Here is a 26489-nt window from a genome sequence, read left to right on the forward strand (position 1 = left end):
TCAACTGTAAACATTGGCAAGTTTAACTAAACCCAGAAAACCTGCAAGTACAGCAGTGTTGGAGGACTGTGTGATTTTTTTTTCACCGACCAATGACTATTTTGGACATGGTAAATGAGACATGTGATGAAGGGAAATTCCAAAACTGCAGCAAACATTTTTTCTCTCTCAAACAGTTCAGTTTCGTTCTGCTGATCTGCCCAGTGAGATTGGTTTTACCTTAAGAAAGTAAGAGCAGTTTCCATCTGGAGGTTATTTCTAAAATCAGGTGAGTCCATTTCCTAATGCTTAATGCTGTTGAAAGCCATTTAAATAACTAAGCAAATTGCCTCCAGTTTTCCTCTTGACACTTTAGACAGATGTAGTTGTGTTTGTTGCATTGTGCAGTGTTCCCCAAGGAACACATTCCTGCTGGGAGAGGCTCACATTGTATGCAGCTAAAAGCATTGGAACGAGAGATATCACATTCAGAGGTAATTTCACCTGTGTGAGTAATACCTAAGATGATATTTTAGCTGTGAAATGACTCACAGGTTTTGATGCATATTTTAATAACATACTTTTTTTTATTTTGGTCAGTGGGAATGACTTGCTTTACCAAATGAAATACATATATTGTGTTATTGTAAAGTTATTGCTGTGTGTGTTTAGTTTGCTTAATAACTGTTTTTGATTCAGTGGCAATCTGTGCTTACCCTTAGGAACATAGGGGCTCAAAAATGTCATCCATAAGCAATTGATGTTTTGAAAGGATATCAATCATTTATTGATCTATTATATCAGTGCTCCGAGACTCTACTCCGCATGAAGGGAATGGTTTAAATGCAAGTACAGTAAACTCCTGATAACTCGCCCGTCTTTATCTTGTCACTACACTGAAGTCATCATGCTGTCAATATCCTGGCCACATTGCATTTATTTATATGTATGCTTAACTCGCCACTCCGGATCACTAGTCACTGAGCCCTTTTCCCTTGGAGCGAAGAGTTATCAGGAGTTTACTGTTTTTGTTGTTGTATGTAGGAAGTGCTGACCCAGATCTCCATGGACTCGATCCTGTGATAAACAGGACCCAGCCTCACCATGGCTGAGTGTCCAGAACAGCCTGAGGTGGAGGCTAGCGAGACCGCTACAGGTTTCCTTCACCTTTGTGATGAACCTCTCGATGTATTTTTGGATGACGTAGCCATGAGCTACATCGGTCCCCTGTGTCGGCAGGTTCTGAGGAATCCAGCAAAGACTGCTTGTGGACACCGCTACTGCATGGATTACATCCAGTCCGTCTCAGGGTAGGACAGAGCACGGACAGAACAATTTATCCTGTTTCCTACAAATAGCTTTGCTGTGTCTCCTTTACAGTTGCCCCCACCCTTTGGAACTCCATCCCACTTTCGCTTCGCCTCACTCCCTCCCTTGGCTCCTTCAAGGCGTGTCTCAAAACCCCCCTCGTCAATTGCGCCTTCGACCACCCTCCTACCCTGCCTGCCCTCCACACGCCCTGACCCCCAGATCAGGTACAAATCCCTGACTGTCCAGCCCCTTGAAAAGTTCTCCCGACATGAAAGGCGCTATCCGCATTGTTGAAATATACTGACTATCACCTCGGAATACATTGGTATATTGATAGCAGCAACTGAAAGTTCCAGAAGAATTGGGTGTTAAAAGTAGCTTTGCTGGATGGGTTGACGTTATCTTCTGATTACATTTCATATTTTCCTGGGAAGATATTCACTCCTCTGAGATAATGAGCAATCGGGTCCTTGAGCATAGACGTAAAACAATAGACCACAGAACGAAAAGGCTACAGCCTCAGACACTTGCCTATCTCAAGGCTGAGAAACAAGTAGGTTGTGGAAGGCTGCCCAGAAGTTGTCCATATCTCTCTCTGTGCAAAGAAGCCTGCGAAGGGTGCGGGCTATCTCTGTGACGAGGGGATGTGAAGTTAGAAACACATAAAAGAAAGATGTAACTTTGAAATAGTTGGAGTTGTGTAGAGGATCAGCCCTTGTTACTGTGTTGTAAACCTTAATGCTTTGAATTTTAACCACCTTCAAATCGGGGAGGGGGGGAAGCAGACTTGTGGACCTGCACTGTGGAAACACAGACATCCATCGTCTGGATGCAAGCGATGTGTTTAATGAATATATCCAGTCAGTGGATCGTGGAGGTCACACAGAAAGGACTCTTGGTATGGACTGAGCTAGCTAGTCACAGAAACCACAGCTGTACAATTGCTTGAATCCTAGTTTACAGGGAAAGAACATTGGTCCTGAGCTGTGCTGGAAATCCTAAATGCTATTTAGGAAGATGACTTATTTAAATGAAGCAGACATATCTGTGTCTGAGTTATTGGAGTCCTGTAGCTCAGTGGTTAGAGCACTCGCTTTGCAAGCGAGAGACCTGAGTTCAATCCCAGGCAGAGGGCGAAACCTTGGGCAAGTTTCCTTACTCCACACAGAGCCTAATAATAATCCCTCCAAAACCCCCAAAAAATAATAAATTGGTCATTTTCAATCTACGACTGTTTGTGGGACATTGCTGTGCGCAATTGGTTGCCGCGTTCGCCCACAAATATTCAGTCAATTCACTTTACAATGTGTTCTGTGAAGCGCTTTGGGTCGTCCTCCCGACGTGAAAAGCGCTATATCAAATGTAAGGATTATTATTGTTGTTTTTTTCTCTTAAATCCTGTTTTTGTTTTTGCAGTAAGACAGCAACAGTATGTCAGATGAGTATGGAGGAAGGTGTTTCAACCAAGGATACAACTACTGATCCTGACGTGGTAAGTAATAATAATAATACTTGCATTTAATATAGGGCCTTATCATCTTGTCCAGACGTCTCAAAGCACTTCACAGGATAAACTGTAAAGTGGAGTAGCTGTGTATTTTGTGAGTGAACTTGGCAGCCAGGTTGCACACAGCAATGTCCCACAAACAGCCATGGAGCGAGTGACCAATTTTAATTGGGGATTGTTGGCCAGGACAGGTGTCAAGTGTGCGCTGAAATAGCTGATCTCAGCCTGGTACAATCTGGCTCAGCATCCCCAGTGAGTGGAATCATTCACTGTACCTCCCAGCAACTGCATTTTTTTGCAAAAGGAATGCCTAATGTTTGCTATATTTAATTGAATAGGTATACAATAGTAATAACTGTTGCACTCGACACAGCGAGTTTCACGTCAGGAGGACACTTTAAAGCTCTTCACAGGATATTACTGTAAAGTGTAGTGAACGTTAATGTTGTAATCAAACGCAGCATTTCATTTGTGCAATGCATTGGAGGGTCAGCCTTGAATATGAGCTCAAAATCTTCATGTGGGTTTTGAATGCACAAACTTCTGACTAGGAGACGAGCGCTGCCAACTGAGAGAGGCTGACCCCTAGTTATCCGCATATCAGACTGCCTTGTTTTAAACTGCTTTGCCCTATGTTCTGTGCTGCAGACGTGTTTAGGCAAAGCTCTGATTCAAGAGATTGGGAAACTCAGGGTAAAATGTTTGAGTAAAAGCTGTGTGTGGACTTAATTACTGAAGCACTTTGAAGCAACAGTCTGGCTGTGACTATCAAAAGACTGTTTGATGCTAAAATGCTTTGCTGTTTGTGCACAATTGTATCAAAAATAAGCTTTTATTGTCAGTTGAGTGGGACTCTGAAAGCGCGATGTCTCAGTGCTGTGTTTGGCCTGAGCTCATATTCAAGGCTGATGCTCTTATGGAAAACTCAACAACAAATTGCATTTTATAGTGCCCTTCACATGGGTAGTCTCTCAGCGCAGTTAAACCCAGGATTGGATTCGCATTTTAAAATCGTAGATTTGGAATTGAAAGTTCCTGGGATGGTGTATTTGAGCACACAGTCCTGCAGACACTAAAGTGCTCTAATGGGGGAACGCTGCACTGTCCAAGGTTCCATCCTTTGCTTGACACATTAAACCAAGCCTCTTCATGTGTACATTAAATAACAGTAGTAATAATAAGACCTCATTATCCTATTGGAAAGCAGAAGGCAGTATCTCCTGGTGTCCTGGCCAAAAATCCTTTAAATTGCACCCCAATGCCTGGATTATATCACAATTGTATCAATTGGATTTTCTTGGATGCAAATTAAATCCTCAGCATTTCAAACCCATTATAATTGTAACCAATTCCCTTTACAAAACCAGCCCGTAAGCTCGCAGTGTTGATATCCTGTACACCAACCAATGCACATCTCATCAGCCACCACTAGATGTCCTGAACACGTGTTCAAAACACTGCACAAAACACTTCACGGTTGTTTTAGAAGATGCTGCTGTGAGCAAATGGGCTGCAACAAATACACTTCACAGTAAAATCATGTCAAGCACTTTGAGAAGTCTCAACATGAAAATCCTGACATTTGATAGTACCTTATTATTGTTATTACGTATAAGTTAAACAATAATTATTTGTATTTACACACTAGTCATTTGAAGTTTATTCACCCAGTCTGCACTTTGCTGCCCAACTAATCTTGATTAGAAATCACCTCATGTTGATACCCAGTAAATATTTGACATGTATATGCAACTTGTTTTCACTCCATCTCGCTCACAGTTATAATGTCTGGTCAGCTCTGTTGCAGCAAATTTATTTCACAATGGCAAATGTCCCAGAGTTATTCTTGCGTTCCTTTCCTCACACAGGCTCATAAAGCAGATGAGTATAGGGCACGGATCGGCTGCCAGACCCACGTGGATCCTGGGATGTCTGAGCAGCAAAACGTACCAAGGGAGAAGGTAACATAGTACACGTTAATTGTATATCAGAACTAACAGTGCAACACAGCAAGTGCGAGCAGGAATATAAAACGCCGGCCTTGACTGCATTCAGTGTAAGACCTAATCTGTTGAATGATATTAAGCCGCAGGCCTGGGGGCATCTGTATTCTGCTTTGTGTTGAAGTTGCAAGGTGTTAATAATGTATGGCTCTCCCCCTGATACAATTATATGCCAAGGCCAAAATCTGGTGCTCAAAGTGAGAGTAATGGAGCATTGGATACCATGTCAAAGTAGCTATTACTGAACAAATAAACTGTTTTGCAGATTGATGGGTATGAAAATAAAGGTTTAAAAAGGAAGACTTGCTGTTTGTTCCAAGCCGTAGGATGTAAATATAAGGTGAGCCCCTGCTTGTTGTATTTCAGTCAAAATGCCATCTTTTGAAACATCACTCTAAAGATAAGGAGCTGGTTTCTTCCACTGCTGTATCTGTACAGAATGTTCAGTCCCAGCACCTGCAATGTTCACTAATATCTGATTGAGAGACAAGATTTGCACAGTGATTAAAACAATGAGCGAGTGGTTTCTGTCATCAAGGAAAGTCCAAAGAAGTCAGTCAAACAGTAACTTATTGAAGTAAGTCAGTAAACTACCCGTAAAGAATGGGGATTTACTGAAATTATCTCACTAGAAATGGGAATTTCTTATGCTCATGGATTATTTACTCTATTGGGCCTCTAACCTCTCTGCCCTCACCCTTTATAACTCCATCCCACAGTCCCTTCGCCTTGCCCCATCTCTCGCTTCCTTCAAGACCAGTTTCAAGACCCTCCTCTTCGACCGTGCCTTTGACCACCCTCCTCCAACCCTCCATATCCAGCACCTTGGGACGTCCTCCCGACGTCAAACGTGCTACACAAATGTAATTTGTTGTTGTTTCCATTCCTGGTCATCTTTTCGAAAAACTATCAGACCGTATTTTGGGAACATCCCTCCAGCAAGCTGTAGTTAGATATGAAATAATAGTGAGCTTCATTCCTAGAATAGGTCAGAAGTCGAGCTTGACGCAGCTTTCTGTTCCAGGGAACGAGAGAGAAGATTCGGAAACACGAGGAAGAATCTGTTGGGCAGCACATCGGTCTTTTATTGAATGAAATCACAAAGCTGAATCCTGACAGACTGCCACCTGCTGCGGCGAACACCTTGCCAAGGTTGGAGGCAGAAGTTCAGGAGTTGCGATTGAGAGTCGCTGCCTTTTCGAACAGTCATCGGCTGAACGAACTCTGTGACAAACTGCAGGGTTTCTGCAGGACGGCGGAAGCCCACATCGCTGGGGTGGAGGCCAAATCGGCCTCCTTTGAGCACACTTTGGATGCAGCAAAAGAGATGAAGAAATGCTCGGAGATAGTGGCTGTTTTGAACAGCTGGATACAGCTCGGAAATCAACTTATTCTGATGGAAAATCAGGTCGGTTCAACATGTTCAAATGTCATTAATTCAATTCATTTGAGCTTCCTTTTTTGAAATGTTAGTTAATAATGTTTCATGGACGGTGAAAGAAATGAACACTAAGTTTCAGCAGGTGAATGCTAACCACTGAAGGGTCCCATTCTCCTCACTTGATGTGTGTACTGCACCCTCCAACGGGGGGGGGGAAAGGCCATTGGATGGCGACCCCACACCCCTCCACCCACCCACCCACGCTAACAGAGCTGTGCTACAGCCAATTAGAGTCCAAATGGTGCCCTGGCAGCGGTTAATTACTCAGCCAGGAATGGCACTCAAACCTGAGTCCTTCTGGTGCTACACAACTGGTGCCTTCATTCCAGGCTCTTGAAGGGAGCTTTGGTTTGAGATTTATTTTTCTGTACTACACTTGCGTTGAATCAATCCATACACAGCACTTACTAAAATGATTCTCTTTTAACATTACGACCCTCAAAGCTGGTGGATGTTGAGCATCAACTGCAACAGGCAGGCCAAAACATACAGGATTGCACGGCACGGCTAGAGGTCATGGAACAGTTAACTCATAGCGGAGTGTTTATCTGGAGAATTGCACAACTCGAGAAAAGGTTGCAAGAAGCTGTCGATGGAACAACGCCTTACCTGGATTCTGGTGGTATGGCTCTACTTGGTGTCTACTTGGTCTTTATGAAGGGTTTATTGTGCCCAGTTTGTCAGGCATTCCTGCATTGTAGATGCTGAGAGAATATCTTACCTGCAACACCTTGCGTCTTAGGGTTTAACAAGTTGCAAAATTAGCTCGGTGCAAAAATGATTGCTTTAAAGAATCCTCTTTATTTTCTCAGTGAGTTTAACTGTATGCAACATGCTGATGTACTGTATCTCCAGATGTATTTTTCATGCTTGCTATTTCCACAGGATTTTACTCGTGCAAATATGGGTATAAGATGTGTCTCCGAATATATCTGAATGGTCATGAAAGAGCCCAGGGAATTCACATCTCACTTTATTTTATTTTGCTCCAAGGACATTATGATACTTTGAATCAGTGGCCATTCAGAAAAAAGGTGAGCTCCTTTCTTGTTGTTCATAGCACAAATTATTCTTGCATGAATCTTAATGGGCTGGGATTCATCAGTCATGAGAGAAGACGACTCCGAGGGGACCTCATAGAAGTCAACACAGTTTTAAATTGGAAAAGTAAACCCAGATCAATTTAGGGTGTATCACTTGCCTCGCAGGCAGGAGACCTGAGTTTGATTCCTGACAGGGCAGTAAGTAGGAACCCGGTCGTTAGTCGATTGGTGGATCAATTTCCGGGGATAACAATTATTTCAAAAAACATTAATAATAAATTGGTCACTCAATCCACGACTGTTTGTGGACACTGCTGTGCGCAATTGGCTGCCTTGTTTCGCCCACAAAATATAGTCAATTTATTCACAGTAAGTTCTGTAAAGTGCTTTGAGACATCTCAAAGATGTGATCAGGTGCTATATCAAATGTAAGGATGATTATTATTATTAAGATAGTGGAACAAGAAGACATAGATTTAGCGTTGTAAAGGGCAATTTCAAAGGACAGCTATCGGGAAGTTATTCTGTTTACAGAGGGTAATCAATTACTGGAACAGATTGTGAGGAAAGGTGGTTAAGGCCAGGATTCCAGCCATTTAAAAAGCAGTTTGATGCAGTGATGAGGATCTGTGGAGTGTGTGTTCTGAAGTGATGAGATCAGAAGGGCCTTCTTCACCCAGATCAATCTTGTGACCTTGTGACGTTTGAGAAAAAGTTCACTACTTCCAAAACAAAATGCAACATGTATAGTAATTTGGTATCCTTTTATGGAAGATTTTATTCATTGAGATAGCACATGCGGAACAACTGATCCAGCAGTCTGCTGCGGTTCCAGTGCTTGTTAGCTGACTATTTGCAATGCAAATGAACGGTATCTATGCAGTTGTGTCACAGTCTCTCTGTGTGGAATGCATGGGGAAAGGGTATTTGGAGAATTGTTATTTTGCTTTTTGTTCCTATAAGGGTGATTCATAGACAGTAACTCATCCAAAACATCCCCCAATAATTGTTGACTTCAGCTGTTGAAGGGCAGTCTTCAAAATCCACCACTTGTGGTGAATCAAACCAAATATATAGATCTGAAACGATGAAATGGTTCACTGAACCACTAAAATGGTTCAGTTCTCTTTTCAATAATTAAGTGGGCAAATCTCCCCCTTAAACATAGATCTTGAGGTCTAGATAAAATGCTTTGAAGCCGTTTTTTGATGCATAATATTTTAAACTGCGTCAGATTGTAAAATACCTCGAATGACTAGTTACTTGGTGTGAAATCTCCAAATTCAGTTTCAGAGGCATCAATTTATTTTATGAGCAAAAAAACCCACTGGTTTCGTGGACTGTTTAGTTTGTCCCTTTTGCACATAGATGGAAGTGTAAACCAAGATGTTTTTACTGTTCAAAAACTCTATTTGCACAAATCTCCAGTTTTGGCTTTGCTTCTTCTGTAGGTAAAACTCTCTCTGCTAAATGTGAGAGATCAACGGTATTCCATTGTCAAGAGCTGCGTTCTGAGTCATCTGGACTTGGCTTTACAAAGACCTGCAGCAAGTATGAACGCGCCATGTGGATTTTCCACCTTTGTGTCCTTACCTGAATTGAAACTGCGTTTCTCAGAGTTTGTGGACAATGATGAAATGTTTGTAAGTGCAGAGGTCGACTCCAGCAGTCTGTAACCTGACTCTGAAATGGGGCCATCCTTTTACATTGATGACAGGGAAGTAGAGATACCTCTGGATGTTACAATGATACTGTGATGTACATGTGATGTGATTTTGAACCTTCCCCATACCCCACAGCAACACTAAACTCGATAATCTCGATGTATTTGGACTAAAATAAGAAAATCATATTGAAGGCTCGTTACTTGGAGAAAATGATCCTTTTCCATGAAGGGGAATAAGAAAAGAATAAATATATCCTAAAATACTGTAATTATCAGTATGCGGTTTTAGCTGGTTAGACTCCAGCAGTTACCCCAACTCACATTCTGGGATCTCCCCCAAGCCTTGGCTCTTGCCAACCTGCACCTAATACTTTCCGGAATTAGGTAAGCAGGATACATCCCTCCAGGGAGAGAGTATGCATTCCATTCCAACGATCTATCTCTGGGATTTCCATGTGTAAGATATAAATAAATAATTATCAGTACACTGTATTAGGATACTTTCTCCTCTTGCAATATCTCTCACTATGTAGAAGTCAGAAAGGTGACCTGTTCTCTTCCAATCTTGCTTGGCAAATGTGAAGTCCTGTAGCATAGTGGTTAGAGTACTCGCTTTGTAAGCGAGAGGACCTGGGTTCAATTGCCAGGCAGGGTGAACGTTAGGCAGGTATTCTTGCTCCACATGTCTCTGTTTATCTAGCAGTAAGTAGGAACCCAGTTGTTAGTCGATTGGCGGATCGCTTTTCCAGGGGTAATAATCCCATCAAAAAAATAATTTGGTCACTCAATTCACAACTGTTTGTGGGACACGACTATGCACAATTGGCTGACGCGTTTCGCTCACAAAATATAGTCAATTTACTCTACAGTATATTCTGTGAAGAGCTTTGAAACGTCTGAAAAATGTGATAATGCGCTATATCAAATGCAAGTATTATTATTATGTTCAGATATGCTTTTAGAACTGTTAATATCTCTACAATACTCAAGTATAACAAAATCAAAACGAAAGGAATTGTTGCTTTGTGTTCATGAAACAATTGATGCAATAAAAAACTGACCTTTATACAATCGGAATAACGGAAATAATTGTGAATAACTTTAATAGTGAAATGTAGGAAATGTCCACCAGGATTTGTATGTCAAAAGAGAAATGGCACTTACTATCACAGGAATTTTTTACATAAATGACTACAGTGCTTAGCTATTTGTGGAATATTGCTGTGCATATATTGGCTGCCACAACAAAATATAGTAATCACTATATTTTAAATCCTCTGAAGATCTTTGAGGTGTCCTTTTGATGTGAAATGCAGTCTCAGATGCAAGGATTATTTATTATGCAAGTGTAAATTTGTGTGTGGATGTGCCTGCTCAGAGTAAGATGATTTAGACTTCGGGGATGTCAAGGTAATTTATTTTAGTAATGTAAATTAAATTGGTCAATTGGTACCTACACTGGGATTTCTTAAATCTATAATTTCAAGTAACTCACATTTGTTACTGGTAATTTTTTTTTACATTGATAGGTGTTGGTAGGGGCATTAAAAGGGTTTTCCTCACAGCATTGTTATTATTAACGTTATGGTCTATTGGAGTTTCACGTGGAAATGAATCATCCATAACACAACCTCTGAAGTGCAATCTATATCGGTCAGTTTATGCATACTGGTTTCATTGCGAGGAAATCCAATGATTGTTTTTTGTATATTTATAACCTTTCCTGTCAAGTTTCTTGGGTTTGCATCTCATTACCACCCAATTGCTCAATTCTCATTTTTTTGCCAATATCATTTGCATGTGTTTTTTTATATATTATAATAAATATATAATAAAATATATACACACACATATCCTCCCTCCCGCCTCAAAAAAGACTATCATAGTCATCAGGAAGAAAAAATATCTCTTTAGTTTACAGAGTAAAGTGTGCTATGTCCAGTAATTGCCCAGCCCAATCAGGAAAGCTATAATGAGAACAGCATGATGCATTATGGCAAATTAAGTATTAATAATGTTGTTGACATTAACATGATCTCCACAACGTTGAGGACTAATTGAATTTAAAAATCAAGAAAGATTGTCTGAGCAAAGTGCCCTGATGATGGGGTTCACTAATTTTCTGTTTTTAAATTAACTTCAAATTAATTTGTAATTCGAAACATAAAATTGAGTCGGGGTGTGATATTATACAACTCTTTGATGTATTAATTGGGGGGTTTTTAGAATGATGATTGCTTTGTTAGGAAAGTCCCGCAACAAATCGTGCGCTCCCACACTGGTTTCCTGTTTCCTCTTTAAACTTTCCATCCTTAGCTGTAGATTGTCTTCAACTGTTTCTAAACATTCACATTTGCAGAGGCAGAAATTTGTCTGAACTATTGATGCTAATCAGTATTTCCTGGTTTGACATCATGTCGGCAAACAGTTTGAATGGGGGGTTTTTTGGTCTTTTTTTCTTTCCTTTCAGCAACTGCTGCACACCAGCCCTGGCTGAGGGCAAAGAGTATCAAGGCCTCACTTGGCATGCAAGGTTGGAGAAAGTGTATTCGATAGCCATCGCTGTCCACTGATCGATTTCTCACCAAGACCAATTTGTGGTGACTCTTCTTTTGGGTCAGCTGGGTTTCTGACGTATGTGGGACCCATCACCAAGCTTAGGAGGATCCAAAACAAACAGAGTTCTACGCATCCCACCTACACATGGAAATTCCAGAGATATTTATTGGAATGGACTGAGCATTCTCCCCCTGGAGGGACACATCTCTAAACAGGCAGATGAGAGATGAATCCTTTCTAGTGTGGAAGCCTGTTTTCACGGTAGTTTTGCATTTAAGTAAGTTCATCGACAAATTTCACTACATTTTACAGGATATCCTGTGAAGCTCCTTGAGATGTTCTCCCGACGTGAAAGGCGCTGAATCAAATATTTTAAGTATAAAAGGCAGCTCCTCTTGAAAAGCTACATTAAAAATATGAGTGAAAAGAAAGGCATTTGCACAGCCATGACATCACAATGATATTGACATCAAGAAGCGACTTGGGTTGGTTTTCAGGGCTGCAAAATATATTCATTAAAAGAGCATTTTTTTTCCATTAGAAAATAAAGTTTGGGCGTTTTATTCATAACCTATCTTATTCAGCAATGCATGAGAATTGGCAACATCGGGGAAGTGGGCACATATTGAAGCCTAGTGAGACTGACTGTGAACTGTCTTAAACATATGGAAGTGCATTTCTTTATCAGGGTGAGGAATGCTACAATAAATTACACATGTCAACCAAAATCAATGGGAATGATCTCAACTCCTGGGCTGACTAAAACCACTGGTGAGTTATTCATTGATCCATCTTGGTAATAAGGGATACAAATATTGATCACATCACAAGATGAGGTTGCACTTTCCTTGAAGCACAAATACATGAAGTCAAACTCCAAAGAGATTCTTTGAACATCTCGCAGATGAAGGGGTTTGTCTACAAAAATACAGTCGTACAATTCTGTGAAGAGCTATGAGATGCCCTCCCGATGTGAAAGGTCCTATGTCAATTGCAAGGAGAGAGAGACCACCACAACGGGTGCCAAGGCATTGCCACCCTGTCCCGCTGGCACGTTCTGCTCTGCCATGGCCAGTGCCCTTTGAGTCCCGCGGGCAGTTTCTAAGCAGGTGACGGTTGAGATTTAGTGAGGAAGAGTACGTATGATCGTGGAATCCTGTTGTGTAGTGGTTAGCGCACTCGCCTCACAAGCGAGAGGACCAGGGTTTGATTCCAGGGCGGAGCGAAAGCTTAGGCAATTTTGCTTACTCCACACGTCTGTTTGCCGAGCAGTAAGTAGGAACCCGGTGGCTAAATCGATTGACGGATCGCTTTCCAGGGGGTAATAATCCCTCCAAAAAAATAATAATTAGGTCACTCGCTCCACGACTGTTTGCGGGACACTGCTGTGCCCACAAAAAAAACACAAGGCACCACACTTTCCGGTATATTTCCGCGAAGCGTTTTCGAGACGTCTCGACGACGTGATCAGGCGCTGTATCAAATGCGAGGATTATTATTATTATTATTATTATTATTATTAAGCCTGTCCCTGAGGGTTAGTAACCGGATGATTGACGGTCCGGGGCGGTGTGTGTGTGTGTGTGTGGGGGGGGGGGGGCGATGATGGCAGACGGTGCTTGGGGCGGTGGCGCCGGCGTGTTCGTGTCGAACTGTGCGCGGAATAACAGCTTTTGGGGCATAAGCCAAACATTTTTTTAAAAAATTATTTGTACCAACAAAACATCTCCCCCCCCCCACCCCCACCCCTCCCCACTACCTCTTTGCAGACCATTTCTGACACAACTTGAAACACACTGACCCTGAACCAGCCAACTCCTGCCTCCAGCCACAGCCAACTGCCCCCCCACCCCCACCCCCCACAGGAGGGGAGGCAACACCCCCCCACCCTGACCCTGGGGCTATTTTTGGGCTAGTGTTTGGGCGACAACACGGATCCCCATCTCGCTTCGGGGTCAGAGCCCGGTTGCCTGCGCCGCTCAGCGGCCATAGTGAGGCGGAAACGCTGCGTCGGAAACGAACCGCGGAAACTTCAGGTAAACGGGGGGGAAAAAAAAGAAACGAAACCCAAACAAACGGCCCTTAATTTTCTTACCCGCTCCGCCGTGTAGAGAGAGATGGAGAGAGAAACATATACCCCCCCCACCCCCACCGGGTGAGAGGAAAGAGAGGCCGCGGTTTCCCGGACACCGACCGACCGGCGGACGCCCCCCCCCCCCCTCACTCCCCGGGCCCCGTCACTTCAGGCCTCGGGCCTCCTGGCGCGCGCTTGGCGCCTCTTTTGTTTTCAAAAAAAAACCGTCGCTGTTTGAATTGGAACGGCCGCCGGGACCTACTCGGCGGCTTCTCGCGCTCGAGCGTCTCTCTCTGTCAACAACAACAACAACAACTTACATTCACACGGCGCCTTTCGTGTAGGGAGGACGTCCCGAAGCGCTGGGCAGTGAAAGGAATCGAGAAGGGTGGTGGACATGGGGTGGGTGGGGGGGGTGTTGGAGGACATGGGGTTGGCGGGGGGGGATGGAAGAGCTGGAGGACATGGGTGGGGGGGGGGGCTGGAGGACGTGGGTGGGGTGGGGGGCTGGAGGACGAGGGTGGGGGGGCTGGAGGACGAGGGTGAGGGGGGCTGGAGGACGAGGGTGGGTGGGGCTGGAGGGCGTGGGTGAGGGGGCTGGAGGGCGAGGGTGGGTGGGGCTGGAGGGCGTGGGTGGGGTGGCTGGAGGACGAGGGTGGGGTGTGGCTGGAGGGCGTGGGTGGGGTGGCTGGAGGACGAGGGTGGGGGGGGCTGGAGGGCGTGGGTGGGGGGGAGGGCTGGAGGACGTGGGTGGGGTGGGGGGTGGAGGACGTGGGTGGGGGGGTTGCTGGAGGGCGTGGGTGGGGTGGCTGGAGGACGAGGGTGGGGGGGGCTGGAGGATGTGGGTGGGGGGGTGGCTGGAGGACGAAGGTGGGGGGTGGCTGGAGTTCGTGGGTGGGTGGGGGGCTGGAGGACATGGGGTGGTGGAGGAGGGAAGATGACAGAAGACGCGGTCGAAGAGGAAGCTCTTCAGACGTGAGGGAGGGAGTCGAGGAGAGGGCCCCCGGGATGGATTTCCAGTGGGTGGGGGCAGAAGGGCTGAAGGCTTGACCGCCAATGGCGAAACAGGGAGGTCGGGGCACCGTGGACAGGTTGGTCATGTTTTAAGAGGGTCTCAACGGTAGGGAGGAGCAAGACCGTGGAGGGCTTTGAAGGTGAGGACGAGGGAATGATGAATGATCCTGTGAGGGGTGGGGAGCCAGGCAAGATTGGGGGTGATAGGCTCACGGAGCTTTGCGCGGGAGGACAAGTTAACCCTGCAAGCCAAAGCCCTGACGGGTGGGGTGGTCCTAACTGGACAAGCGGCGAGAAGGTTGCCAGACAGTGCTCTCAATGGCAAGCCACACAGTTTTAGCTGTTAAGACTTCAGCAGATACCCACAACACACTCTGGGGTCCCCAAGCCTTGGCTCTCACACACGGCGATGGGTTTCTTGCTCATTACAGTGCCTGGATGGCAAGCATCTGATTAAAGTTCTATATTTCTAGCAGCTTTCCTTTGAAAGGAAGTACCAGACTTTCGCTTTGTGTTCGTCTGCAACTGTGTGCGTGAGATTTGTCGAAGGGCGATGTCTGTGTAGAGAAATCACAATGGCAGTGTTCAACTTTTTTGTTTCGAGTGTGAAAGTTAATAGAAAACGTGTGAAATTGAATTATCGAAGTATACCTGACCAATATTTGATTACAGTGCCAGAAATGTCTGGTACTGTTTACTGGAAGATCATGTAAATTGTCTAGTGTAAATACCAAATTAAAGTGATTTGTTTAAACGACCAAGGGAAATTTTGTTAATGCACAGAATGATTTGCACTTGCCCTTTAAGCACCAGCAAGTGCAGGCTACAAGTTTGCTCGTCTGCTTATCGTTTATAGTTATAAAGATGAGATCAGGTCGAAAGTCCTTCGTCATCTGAACTCTTGTGGGGGAGGGGGGGGGAAGGAAGTGAAAATAAAACCCAGCATGCTCTTTTGAGAAACCCAAATACATTTACTGGTAAATTGGTTTAGAGTAGGTGTATTAAAAGACCTTAAAAATTGAGAATTTCCAGACTTGTCATACACAACTTTTTTTTATAAACCTCCCCTTCTTCCTTTGTCTACAAAGCTCACTCACTTGCTAGATGAAAACTTGTTTTATTTCCATTCCAGGGAGGACAGAAGCTGTACTTTGTTCAACTCCTCTAACTTTCTGCATTCTCACCCACACTGAAGAAGAGAACCACACTTGCTACATTTTTTGTAGAGGAAAAAAAAACCTGGATTTATAAGCATCTTTAAATGGCAGAAAATCCCAATGGATTTGTTTGCGTTGGTCCGACTTCGTCACCGGATGAGAATGAATTGCCTTCGGGCTTCCCACCAAATATCTGCGACGATGTGCCAGAGGAAAAGTACTTGTGCAGCTTTTGTAAGAACGTGTTGAAGAAAGCGCACCAAACCCTGTGTGGACATCGGTATTGCTGGGCGTGTGTTGAGTGGATCGTCAGGTATTTTCCACTCTGACTACAATTTTTTTTATATATAGAATAAATAAGTCTTATCGCATAAGTCTTTATAAATCGGATAATGGCCTAAGTCGTACATTCACCGCAATCAAATACTATCCTGGCTCTGCCTGGAAGTAGCATCTGATCAAAGATCAGTATTAATTCAATATTTACTTTTTCTTGGCTAGATGCAACAAAACTCCCATCTGCCAGAAATGCAAGGAAGATGACCCACAAAGCATGAACGATGACAGCATTTTATCTTTGGAAAAGGTACGTGCAGAGATACAGCTGAACCTAATCTAGCCTCGGAGTTTGTTTTGTGCACTATAAAAATACCCTTTTGTGATTAAAAATAGACTTAGGGATATTTAACAATATTAACTCTTGCATCAGGGAATGACTTGGAGTTGTGCACATTTACACTACAACCTTCTGAATATGAGGACCTAGAAGAGGCAAAGTCTACAGTGCAGTGCTGCACCTTTAAACAAATTAATGGACTCTGCCTCAACTTTGGCTTCTGGCAGAGAATTCCACATTCCAAGCATCCTTTGAATTGAATGTCCATGTCTAGTAAACAACAACACCTTGCATTTACACAGCACCCCCCGCCCCCCCCCCACTCACACAGGGTAGCATCCCTCAGTGTTAATGTGAGCTTATGAGTGCTCTCAGAACACGTGAGGGGAGGTTGATTTTTTTCCCCAATGTAAAAGACCCCTGGTCATATTGCTCATTGCTCTTTAGATTACAGGGTAATTCCATTGAGGTGGTTTCTGATCAATACTGACGCGAAGCCTGTGGGGTAACAGCTCTCATTAAGGTCAGATCTATTGCAGTAGCATCTCTGACGAAATTAGCACCATCCCTTTATGATTGAACACTGTGAAACCTGAACCTTGTTGTGGTTTCTTTCAAATGTCTCTGTCCAATGTGGTGCAAAGCTGCCAGTTTTATTGTTGTATACCTTTTGTCACACAACCTTAAACTTTGTGTTTATATTTTACAAGTTGTGAGTTAAAACGTTTTGTGATATTACCAGACACCATAGTGTCCAATTCATTTACGGAGCTAGTTATATCTGGTCATTGTGCTGCCTGATTCATCGTACATCTCAGAGACTTGTCAATTCTCAAACGTATAGAATTTGTGCCATTTTTAGAAATGCTGTTTTTTTTTGGCATTTGCATTTTTGGTTTCTGTGATGTCAAATGCTTCTTTATTCAATGGGGAAGCCCTTTTTTATTCACTGGAAACCTTTGGAAGGTACCGTGTGCTCACATGATTGTGCGCACTTGCCTTTCAATAACAGTGCCTTTCCATGTCGAAATGTCTCAAATCTCTTCAAGTTATTACTGTCAGATGTGGTGATTGTTTGTAGCCATGAGCGCTCAATCAATGAATCTGGAAGATTGTTGGTCAGGACATTGGGGGAAGCTCGCATCTCCTTCCAAAGCATCTCAGTGGTTGAATATTTAATTCAACCTCTGTTCATCAAACTAATAATTACCATTTTTTAAACCCTAGGTTTTCAGTGATGCTGCAGTCTCTAAGGAGATTTTAGATTTGAAAGTACACTGTATTAATCCTGGCTGCACATGGGAAGAGAGAATGAAAAATTATGAGGTGAGTTGAGCACTCAATTAAGGTATTTTATAACAAAATGTCACTGAAACATTCTTGTTATACTGCCGAGTTGATTGAACAATATCTTTACTGGGTTATTGTGTTGCTGATGTGTTATCCTGATGTGCATTGTGATTCTGTAAACGGGCTTCTTGTGTTCTGTGGAAAGGTAATGTTGCCCTCCCTAGTCTGCAACTACTCAACCTGACATTGGGATAGACAGAGGCTGTTTTGGAGAAACTCATTTGTATCTCTGTGCCAAAGTGTCTGACGTGTTTGGTATTTCCCCATCAATAGGGGAACTGAGATTGAGAACTCAGTGGTAAAAAGCAGTTATGTGAACAAACCCACAGGCTGTTACTAAGCAAATCCATGTGTGTTACTTGCATTAAAGCCTTTGCTTTAGAGGGTAATGATGGGTTGTCTGTAAATCTCTGTAGTTGTTGCTTCAGGCAGCCAGTCAATGCTTCTTCTTGGGAAAAGCAGCTGTACGAACTTGGCCTATTTCAAAGCAAGGTCTAACCACTTACATTATGAAGATCCACATTGAACACCACCAGTAGATTTGAGTAATGGGTAACTCTGGGTCAAGGCCACCTAGCTAAAAATGTACAAACAGTATTTCTGAACTTCCTTTGAAAACTGTCATGAGAGAAGCTGCCTATCATCTAGTTACACAAGGTCTGTATACTGGAAATACAGCTATATACTGTACAATTACAGTTTAAAAAAAACTTTTTGGTGCTTTGGTTACTGGTGGATTTTTCTGGGAATAAAGGGAGAAATTACTGAACTTTTTGTGACACAAGTAGTAATTCACACAGTGTCTTTTTTTTTAGCTAAGTATTAGCTGCAGCTACCTGCCCTATGTTACTGTTAGATTTTCAATCATTTAATTTGTTTTCGCGCCTATAAAAGTGAATTCAGATTTCTTTCAGTTCTTCCATTAACACTAAGTCTCCTTGATCTTGTTGAGTCCTATAGCGTAGTGATTAGTGCACTCGCCTAGCAAGGGAGCCTTCAACCGTGCCTTCAGCTCCCCTCCTCGCTCCCTCCCTTCCCTCACCCTGACCATTTCCCCCCTGCTCGGGTCCCGACCCAACTGTCCAGCGCTTTCGGACGTCCTCCCGACATGAAAAGCACTCTATAAATGAAATCTTGTTGTTGTTGTTGTTGAGAGGACCTGGGTTCGATTCCTGGGCAGGGCGAAACATTGGACAAGTCTCTTTACTCCACATGCTTCTGTTCACCTAGCAGTAACTAGGAACTTGATCGTTAGTCAATTGGCAGATCGCTTTTCCGGGGGTAATAATCCCTTTAAAAAAAATTAAAATAATAATTTGGTCACTGAATCCACAACTGTTTGTGGGACACTTGCTGTGCGCAATTGGCTGCCGTGTTTTGCCCACAGAGTATACAATCAATTCACCTTACAGTGTATTTTGCGAAGCGTTTTGAGATATCTCGCCGAAGTGATGAGGAGTTATATCAAATTATTACTAGTATTAATAATACATTGGCTTCTTTTTCCTTTTTAGGATCATGTGTCTCAGTGTGAGTATTCACTGATTCCTTGCAGCACTGGCTGCGGACTGATGGTTTTGAGGAAGAAACTGGCAGACCATTTGGAAAGAGAGTGCAAAAATAATATGAACGAATGCCAGTGGTGCAACGTGAAGATGTTTATGAAAGACATGCAGGTTTGAAGATCGTATTTCTTGGCGTGGAAAAAGAATATAAGCGTTTTTCATGGAATCTGATAGCGAATTATTATACTTCACCGTCAGATCTCAAAAAGAAACGTATTTCTAGAATTAATCTGAAATTAACACTATACCCTCTATTGGCATCTGATGTGAAAGCTGTTCAGATGACATGACTATTGCTTGCTGACTGGAGAGGGATGTCAGATTAAGTATCATCCGTGCCGCTGACTGCCTCATACCATGTGATAACACGCACATTGTCATGTCACTTATTTTCAGCGATATTTTTTTCATGCTGTTGCGATAGACCAAAGCAAGTCTGTGTTCATTCTCGTTGCCTCCATTACTGTGGTGTGTAAAACAAGTAATTGAGCACATTTGTAAATGCTATCATTGACTTTGCCAGAGCTGCTCTGGAGGTTAATTTGCTGGGAGAACAAACTATGACTTGTTAACTTCTGCTTCAATCGAGTGAAAAGATTACATTTCATCCTTTTCAGGAGCATCTGTGTGAGGAAGCATCCATCAAAGAGGCAAAGCCATTTAAAGATGAACCACCGAGCAGGGAAAAGGTGAGAGTCTTATCAACTTAAAACATGTTGTCAAGAAAATAAGCAGCTCTATCCCTCCAAACCGAGACCTCTGCTGTTACGCGGTTTATTATTATAGAAGTGAATGCATTAAACAGCTTGTGGGTGCCTGTTAGAGGTGCATCAGTATATGAGTCATTCATATTGAAAGCTCTGTCCTGCTGTGCTGTGGGTAAGATACTTCTGCTGTGTTCCCTTTTCACCCTAAAACGAAAGGCAAAATACCGTAGGTGCTGGGAATCTGAAATAAGAACAGAAGTTGCTGGGAACACTCAGCAGATCAGGCAGCATCTATGGAGAGAGGCAAATTAGTTAACGTTTCAGGTCGATGACCTTTTGTCAGAACTCAGTAAAGGTCCACTCATACAATGGAGCCTAACCTTTTATTCAGGTTGACCAGGAATTAATCCAATTCCAGAGAAGGTGATATAAATTGCTGTTGATTTGGATCATTTGTTTTACAGTCTCACTTGCATGGAGGAATCAAAACCCGGGACAAATGTTGCTTCACAGAAATAGGCTGTACTTTCAGGGTAAGCCTCCTGATTTAGAAATTCTTTCTGTCTTTGTTTTTATTTTTTTCGTTGTGGATATTCTTATGAAATTCTGTTTGTCCGATGTGCAACGTACATTGCACAGGTGACAATTTTCAGTCTTGCTTGAATGGTTCAGTGATATAGTTCTCTTTCTAATACAATGTCCGTTTCATTACTGGGCTATCAAGATGTAATTTATATCCTACGACTGGCTGAGATGATAAAAATAATAATAATAATCCTTGTATTTGATATAGCTGCTTATCACATCTTCAAGATGCTCAAAGGGCTTCACAGAATATACTGTAAAGTGAATTTATCTTTTGTGGGCGAAAACTCATTACAGCTTTCACCCACAAAAGATTTTGTGAGATTTGGCCTGACAGTTTTAGCTCCAGTCACTGTAAATTTACGCTTTTATTTGGTGACTGTGTGATTTGATATCTCATTAGGTTTATGGATCTGTTAACAGAGATATCAAGTCACGCAACCTCCGCTCACCCCTTCCCTCCCCATCTTCAAATCCCCCTTGAAGACCTTCCTTTTTGATCGCGCTTACGGTCACCGCCCACTCCCCATGACTCGTTGTCAGACTCTGTCACTGTGAAGCGCTCCGGGACGCTACTCCACGTGAAAGGCTCTGTGTAAATGCAAGTTGCTACTGTTGTTCGTGGATGGAACTTGTGAAATTCTTGTGCTTTAAGCAGGGTGGTAAAGAGCTCCTGAAGGATCACATGAACTCTTCAGTCAATGTGCACCTCAACCTGCTGCTTCAGTTTACCAGCACTATAAAAGTCAACTTGTTGCATGGTTGCAACCTTGCTAATGGAGACGATGAGGATGCCTCAGCTGTCGCACTCATAAACTCCAAAACCCAGCATCTGGAGAAGCGACTGTCCTCTCTGCGCTTGCAAGGCTCCCTGTCTTCCCTGCAGTCACAAGTAGCCGTGGAATCGAACGGCTTGGAATGTGACAGCGCTGATGGAGCTTCCTATTCCGGCAGCATTACCGATTTACCATTGGCACTGTGCTCTGGGGAGACGTTAACAGAGTGTCAAAGCAAAATCAGCGGTCTCGAAAGGAAAATTCAGACCTTCGAAAATATTGTGACAGTTTTGAACCGGGAGGTAGAGAAAGCCCAAACCACTATGGGTGCATTTGAAAGACAGAACAAGCTCGATCAAGACATCATTAAAAACTTGGAACGTAAGGTAAGGCAGGTTTATGTTTGGTATCCACTAAGCACCGAGATATCGCTATCAGGCAAACTCGGTTGCTTTACTAACTTCTATAAAGTGTACACAAAGCCCAATACAATCATCTGTGCTTGGAATCTTTTGACCTGTTTGCAAAGCATTTAACAGAAGCATTTCTGTTGTAGCTTTTTCTGCTTTCAGTAGTTCATGCAGTTATAACGCACGTTTGCATATTACCAGATATCTGGGTTGATTTGTATGCCTCTTCAATATTTGCATGGCCCACAGTAAAGTCTGTGTATAGTAATTTCCATATACAGTAATCACAATTGAAATACACAGTTACACACAGGGTGTGGTGATTCCATCGAGCAGCAGCGTATATCCTAACAGTCTCCTGCAAAGAGCAGGTAATATGGCACTGTGTAGAAATGTGGGTGGACCTGAGTGCAGTTGTGAATTCACAGTTTCTTGAACAAGAACGTAGTGGAGCTATGCAATCTTCCACCCCTTTAAAGGGAAACATCCCTTTAAATTTCCTGTAACAGTTGCTTTTACTAATAGAAAAATAACCTGGAAATGTTCACTTTTTGTCTGTTGGGCTTCCAGGTCACTGATCAGCAGCATCTCCTGGCCCTGAAAGATGTGCTCCTCAACGAGCTCCGCATGCAGATCCTCGCCGTGGAGGACGTCTCTTACGATGGAATATTTATGTGGAAGATTACAGATTTCACTAGAAAGCGCCAGGAAGCCATTGCGGGAAGAATCACCAGCCTTTACTCTCCTGGTATGCTTTAATTTTTTTAAAAAAAGTTAAGGCAGGGTCGACTTATAAGGAGTTTACTGTAGTTTACGTGGATTATTTTACATTTTGCCCACGAAAATATACGGTCAATCCAATTTACAGTATTCATCTCAAGAAAAATCAGTGAGCGCTGCTACAACAAACGTCAAATTACGTTTGTATAGCGCCTTTCACATCAGGAGGACGTCCCAAAGCTCCTCAATACAGGAGAGGGGACTGATTATACCACAGAAGAAATTAGTTCAATTATTTTATTGCAAAGTACATAGTTACATTTATATGGTACCTTTCACGTTGAGAGAATATCCCCACGACGCTTACTTGACAGTCCTGGCCTGGCACCCCCTGGCACACACCTAGGCTTTGTGTTAGATGCTTTTGAAGGCCGATAGCAGACCAGGTGTCGTAATGAGCTGTGCAGGATTTAACATACTTTGTTCCAAAGCAGTTTGTGGTGAAAGGCGTGACCTGTAACCCGTGTTTTTGAGCTGAGGTCTGTTTCCTTTTTATTTTCCAGCTTTCTACACCAGCAGATACGGGTACAAGGTGCGGATGAGGGTTTACTTAAATGGTGACGGAGCAGGTCGAGGATCTCACATCTCGCTGTTCTTTGTTATGATGAGGGGTGAATACGATGCCCTGCTCCAGTGGCCTTTCAAGCAGAAGGTAATGCTGTATGACAAGTGGAAGATATTATCCATAGAGGATGCAGCTACCTGCAGGAGAGTGAATCATGAACTGGCTGAAGGCCCGCCTGCTGGTAGTGGGGCATATAGAGCAGGGGATGTAGAGTAGGCGAGTGTCGGCCGAGCGAAGGGAATGGCTGGGTTGGTAAGGATGGCGGAGGTTGCAGAGGAAGGGTGGCAGCTGGGGTGTAGATTGGTTCTTAAATCCTGTGTTCAGCCTTTTGGTTTATGCTGCTTTAGTTGTTGAGGTTTGCACAGCAGGAAAGTGCAGCTTTTACTCTGAACTGAAATCGTGCTGTTTCTACTCCTAAGGTCACCTTCATGTTCCTGGACCAGAACAACAGAGAACATGTGATTGATGCCTTTCGTCCTGACCTGAACTCGTCCTCGTTTCAGAGGCCAGTGAACGAGATGAACATTGCCAGTGGCTGTCCTATGTTTTTCTCACTGTGTAAACTGGACTCTCCTAAACAGGCCTACGTGAAAGATGAAACTCTCTTCATTAAATGCATCATAGATACGCCCACTTAAAAGAGGAAATTGCAGGGACTAATTTGCATCAACATTATTTGTATTTCAGGGGAAAATGTTTATTGCTAAAATAAGTCAAATACTACAGTGGTTTAGTGATGGCTACATCATGACCTGTGGAGTAGGCCAGGGAGGTATAATGTTAGACTGCTTGGGGGTTTGCTGATGGCCCTACTCTTTCACTGAAAACAAGAATTTTCCTTGTACTATTTAATATTAAGTGAGGGATGCCAGGGAGATTTATGACATGGATTAGTACTGAGGCCAGTTTTATAGTTGAGTAAGACATACACAAAGGTACATTTTTATTCAAGACTGAGATTGATAGATTTCCTGTGGATAAAGGGATATCGGGATAAAGCGGGTAGGTGGAGTTAGAATAAATCAGCCATGATCTTATTGAACTGTGGGGCAGGCTCGAGAGGCCGAATGGCCTACTCCTGCTCCTAATTCTTATGTTCTTTATACATGTTTCTGATGGTGAATATCTGGGGTGTGCGTGGTGTGCTTTACACTTTACTATGAAAGACGTCTTTTTTGTGTGTGTATGTGAATGAGTGAGGGAGGGAGGGAATGAATGTCATTCGCGCCAAGTTTGGGAACTTTGTCCTGAATTTAATAAGCTGAACATGGCAATTATTCTGATTTGTTTTTATCCCATATATGATTCCGTCTGAAGTCCCAGTAGTGGCTTGTGTACTGCTGTAACTACAGTATATTGTTCTGTTGAAAACTGATTCTGGAAGAAGATTTTGAGTTTATTTGCCTACATATTTACAACTCTTGCCCCAATGCTAGTTATATATGTTTTGAATTGCACATCTCAGTAATGAGAAGTAGATACAGGCTTGCATATCTGTTTGAATGTGTGTGGAGTAGAGAGGTTTTCAGCTTCGCTTATGAGGTTTTAAGTTTGCTTTCTCTGCCAGACTGCTCCACATCCACCCATTTTAAAGAGTTGAACCAATTGGGTTGATGTGCAGGAACATGTCTTAAACAGACAACATGTCAGAAACCTAGAAAGCCTACTCAACATTCCCAGTTTCCCCTGCACAGAGTTATCCCCTATCTGGCCTCTGAGTAGCAGATGTAGGAGAGGAGATCGCCTGCCTGCATCTGCCAGTTGGATGCCTGTCTAGTTGGCCACAGCTCTGCACTTGAGCAGCAGCTCGTATCTTGCAGCAAACTGATGTCTTGAATGGGAAGTAAAGGAATTTTTTAAATGTCCTGAGAGCTGTGAGTCGGTAGAGCTACGCGCACACAAGGTGCGATCTCGGTTTCTGAACGGATTGGACATTTGCAGGAGAGAGGACTGAAAAGACAGGACTTTATCTCTCTTAATTTTTATCGGAGCAGTTGTGGTCTGAATGTTAATAACTGAGGGATTTTCATCCTTTGGTTTATTGTGAATCAGTAACAAAAATCTGCAGCATCTGGTGTTTGGAAAGGAGGCTGCTCAGGGAAGTCACTTCTCCCTGACAGGCCCCTCCCTACAGCCCTGTCTCCTTGAAAATGGACACAAGTACTGCCAAAGCCACGAGCGATCACATCTCCCACACGCCTTCCAACGACCAACCGTTCACAAACCCACATTCCACCTTACCTGTGTAACTCCAGCCACTTGCAGCCCTCTCTGCGTTCGACCCCTCGCATTTCTGCAACCCTGTGTAACACGATGAACCCATCGCTTTCACTCTGCGCACGGATGTGCCAGACCCCTTAGAATGGAAGATTGTATCCCAGTTGTGTACAATTTTTGTTTTGTCCTGGCTGCCGCTACCTCCACGGGGTGCAGGATGGGCAATGTACTGAATCTAGATGTGCGGGAAAGTGTCTTTAAACAGACAGCATATTACGAACCTGGTAAACCTACTCAACATTCCCATTTATTGGTAACACTGCAATATTAGAGAAACATCAGTTACATTGGGTTGCTGTTATCTTCAATGCCACTGCACGCTCATACTTTGTACAACACAAATCACTTCGAGATTCAGTATAGCAAACAGCGGTCAATTAAACTTTGTAACAACCAAATCGATGGGACTGTGCTATTTTCTTTGTAACTGGTTTTGCTTCTGAGAATGCGTGGGTTTTGGGGTTTTTCTTCTTGTTTCCCCCCACCGACCCACTCCGTTGGCACTGCTTGTTCCAGATTCCACAGTCATTGGTTTACTTCTAGAGTTACGTGAGTGTGTGTATGTATATACACATATCTTGAGAATGTCGTGAAGCCAAACTCAAAAGTGTTCACTGATTTCCCTAGTATTGGAGATAGAAATCTAGAAGAAAATAGCAATAATAATTTGGTCACTCACTCCACGACTGTTTGTGGGACACTGCTGTGTGCAAATGTCTGCCGGGTTTCGCCTACAAAACATGCAGTCACTACATTTTACAATATATCCTGTGAAGCGCTTTGAGACGTTTCAATGACGTGACAAGGTGCTACATCAAATGCAAGGATTATTATATGAAATAGAAATTCAATATAGTTGTGGAGCATTTGTAAGTCATTTTCCCTGAGTAGAGTTATCCCCTGTGTGGCCTCCGAGCAGCAGATGTAGAGGGGAGGTTTCTAATCCCTAACTGGCCTCGATATTTTTTTGTTGCTCTCTGCACCCTCCAAACAGTGGCTAAATAGACATCTTTTATGTTTTTTTTAAAAAAAAACTTTTTTTAAAAAAAATACTAAAATGCACCACGGACGTGAAACACAATCTTAAAAGAACGGGGTCTAACA

General features: G+C 43.1%; 2 protein-coding genes across 8 annotated transcripts; both read left to right on the top strand.

Moving 5' to 3' along the window:
* The first annotated feature begins 129 nt into the window (after window positions 1-129).
* Window positions 130-11607, top strand: LOC103184612 (TNF receptor-associated factor 2). 4 transcript variants are annotated; one of them, XM_007902730.2, is made up of 9 exons: window positions 1114-1289; window positions 2707-2782; window positions 4666-4758; window positions 5066-5140; window positions 5825-6208; window positions 6686-6863; window positions 7127-7275; window positions 8736-8835; window positions 11421-11607. In XM_007902730.2, the coding sequence occupies exons 1-9, from the start codon at window positions 1189-1191 to the stop codon at window positions 11504-11506; spliced, it is 1242 nt and encodes a 413-aa protein (XP_007900921.2). In that variant the 5' UTR covers window positions 1114-1188; the 3' UTR covers window positions 11507-11607. The 4 variants fall into 4 exon arrangements, with proteins under 4 accessions (XP_007900924.2, XP_007900921.2, XP_007900920.2 ...); XM_007902733.2 differs by lacking the exons at window positions 1114-1289; window positions 11421-11607 and adding an exon at window positions 130-268 and having other exon boundaries at window positions 8736-9255; XM_007902729.2 differs by lacking the exon at window positions 11421-11607 and having other exon boundaries at window positions 8736-9255.
* Window positions 11608-13386: 1779 nt separating this feature from the next.
* Window positions 13387-24103, top strand: traf1 (TNF receptor-associated factor 1). Of its 4 annotated transcripts, none has more exons than XM_042337698.1 (11): window positions 13387-13545; window positions 15730-16067; window positions 16256-16340; window positions 17598-17696; window positions 19235-19396; window positions 19903-19974; window positions 20457-20525; window positions 21236-21739; window positions 22334-22511; window positions 23047-23195; window positions 23528-24103. In XM_042337698.1, exons 2-11 carry the CDS (start codon window positions 15859-15861, stop codon window positions 23744-23746), a joined length of 1746 nt encoding a protein of 581 aa, XP_042193632.1. In that variant the 5' UTR covers window positions 13387-13545; window positions 15730-15858; the 3' UTR covers window positions 23747-24103. The 4 variants fall into 4 exon arrangements, with proteins under 4 accessions (XP_042193632.1, XP_042193633.1, XP_007900919.1 ...); XM_042337699.1 differs by lacking the exon at window positions 13387-13545 and adding an exon at window positions 13961-13985; XM_007902728.2 differs by lacking the exon at window positions 13387-13545 and adding an exon at window positions 14573-14737.
* The last annotated feature ends 2386 nt before the right edge of the window (window positions 24104-26489 follow it).

This window comes from Callorhinchus milii, unplaced genomic scaffold, assembly GCF_018977255.1.
Source record: "Callorhinchus milii isolate IMCB2004 unplaced genomic scaffold, IMCB_Cmil_1.0 Scaffold8, whole genome shotgun sequence".
NCBI classification, from domain to species: domain Eukaryota; kingdom Metazoa; phylum Chordata; class Chondrichthyes; order Chimaeriformes; family Callorhinchidae; genus Callorhinchus; species Callorhinchus milii.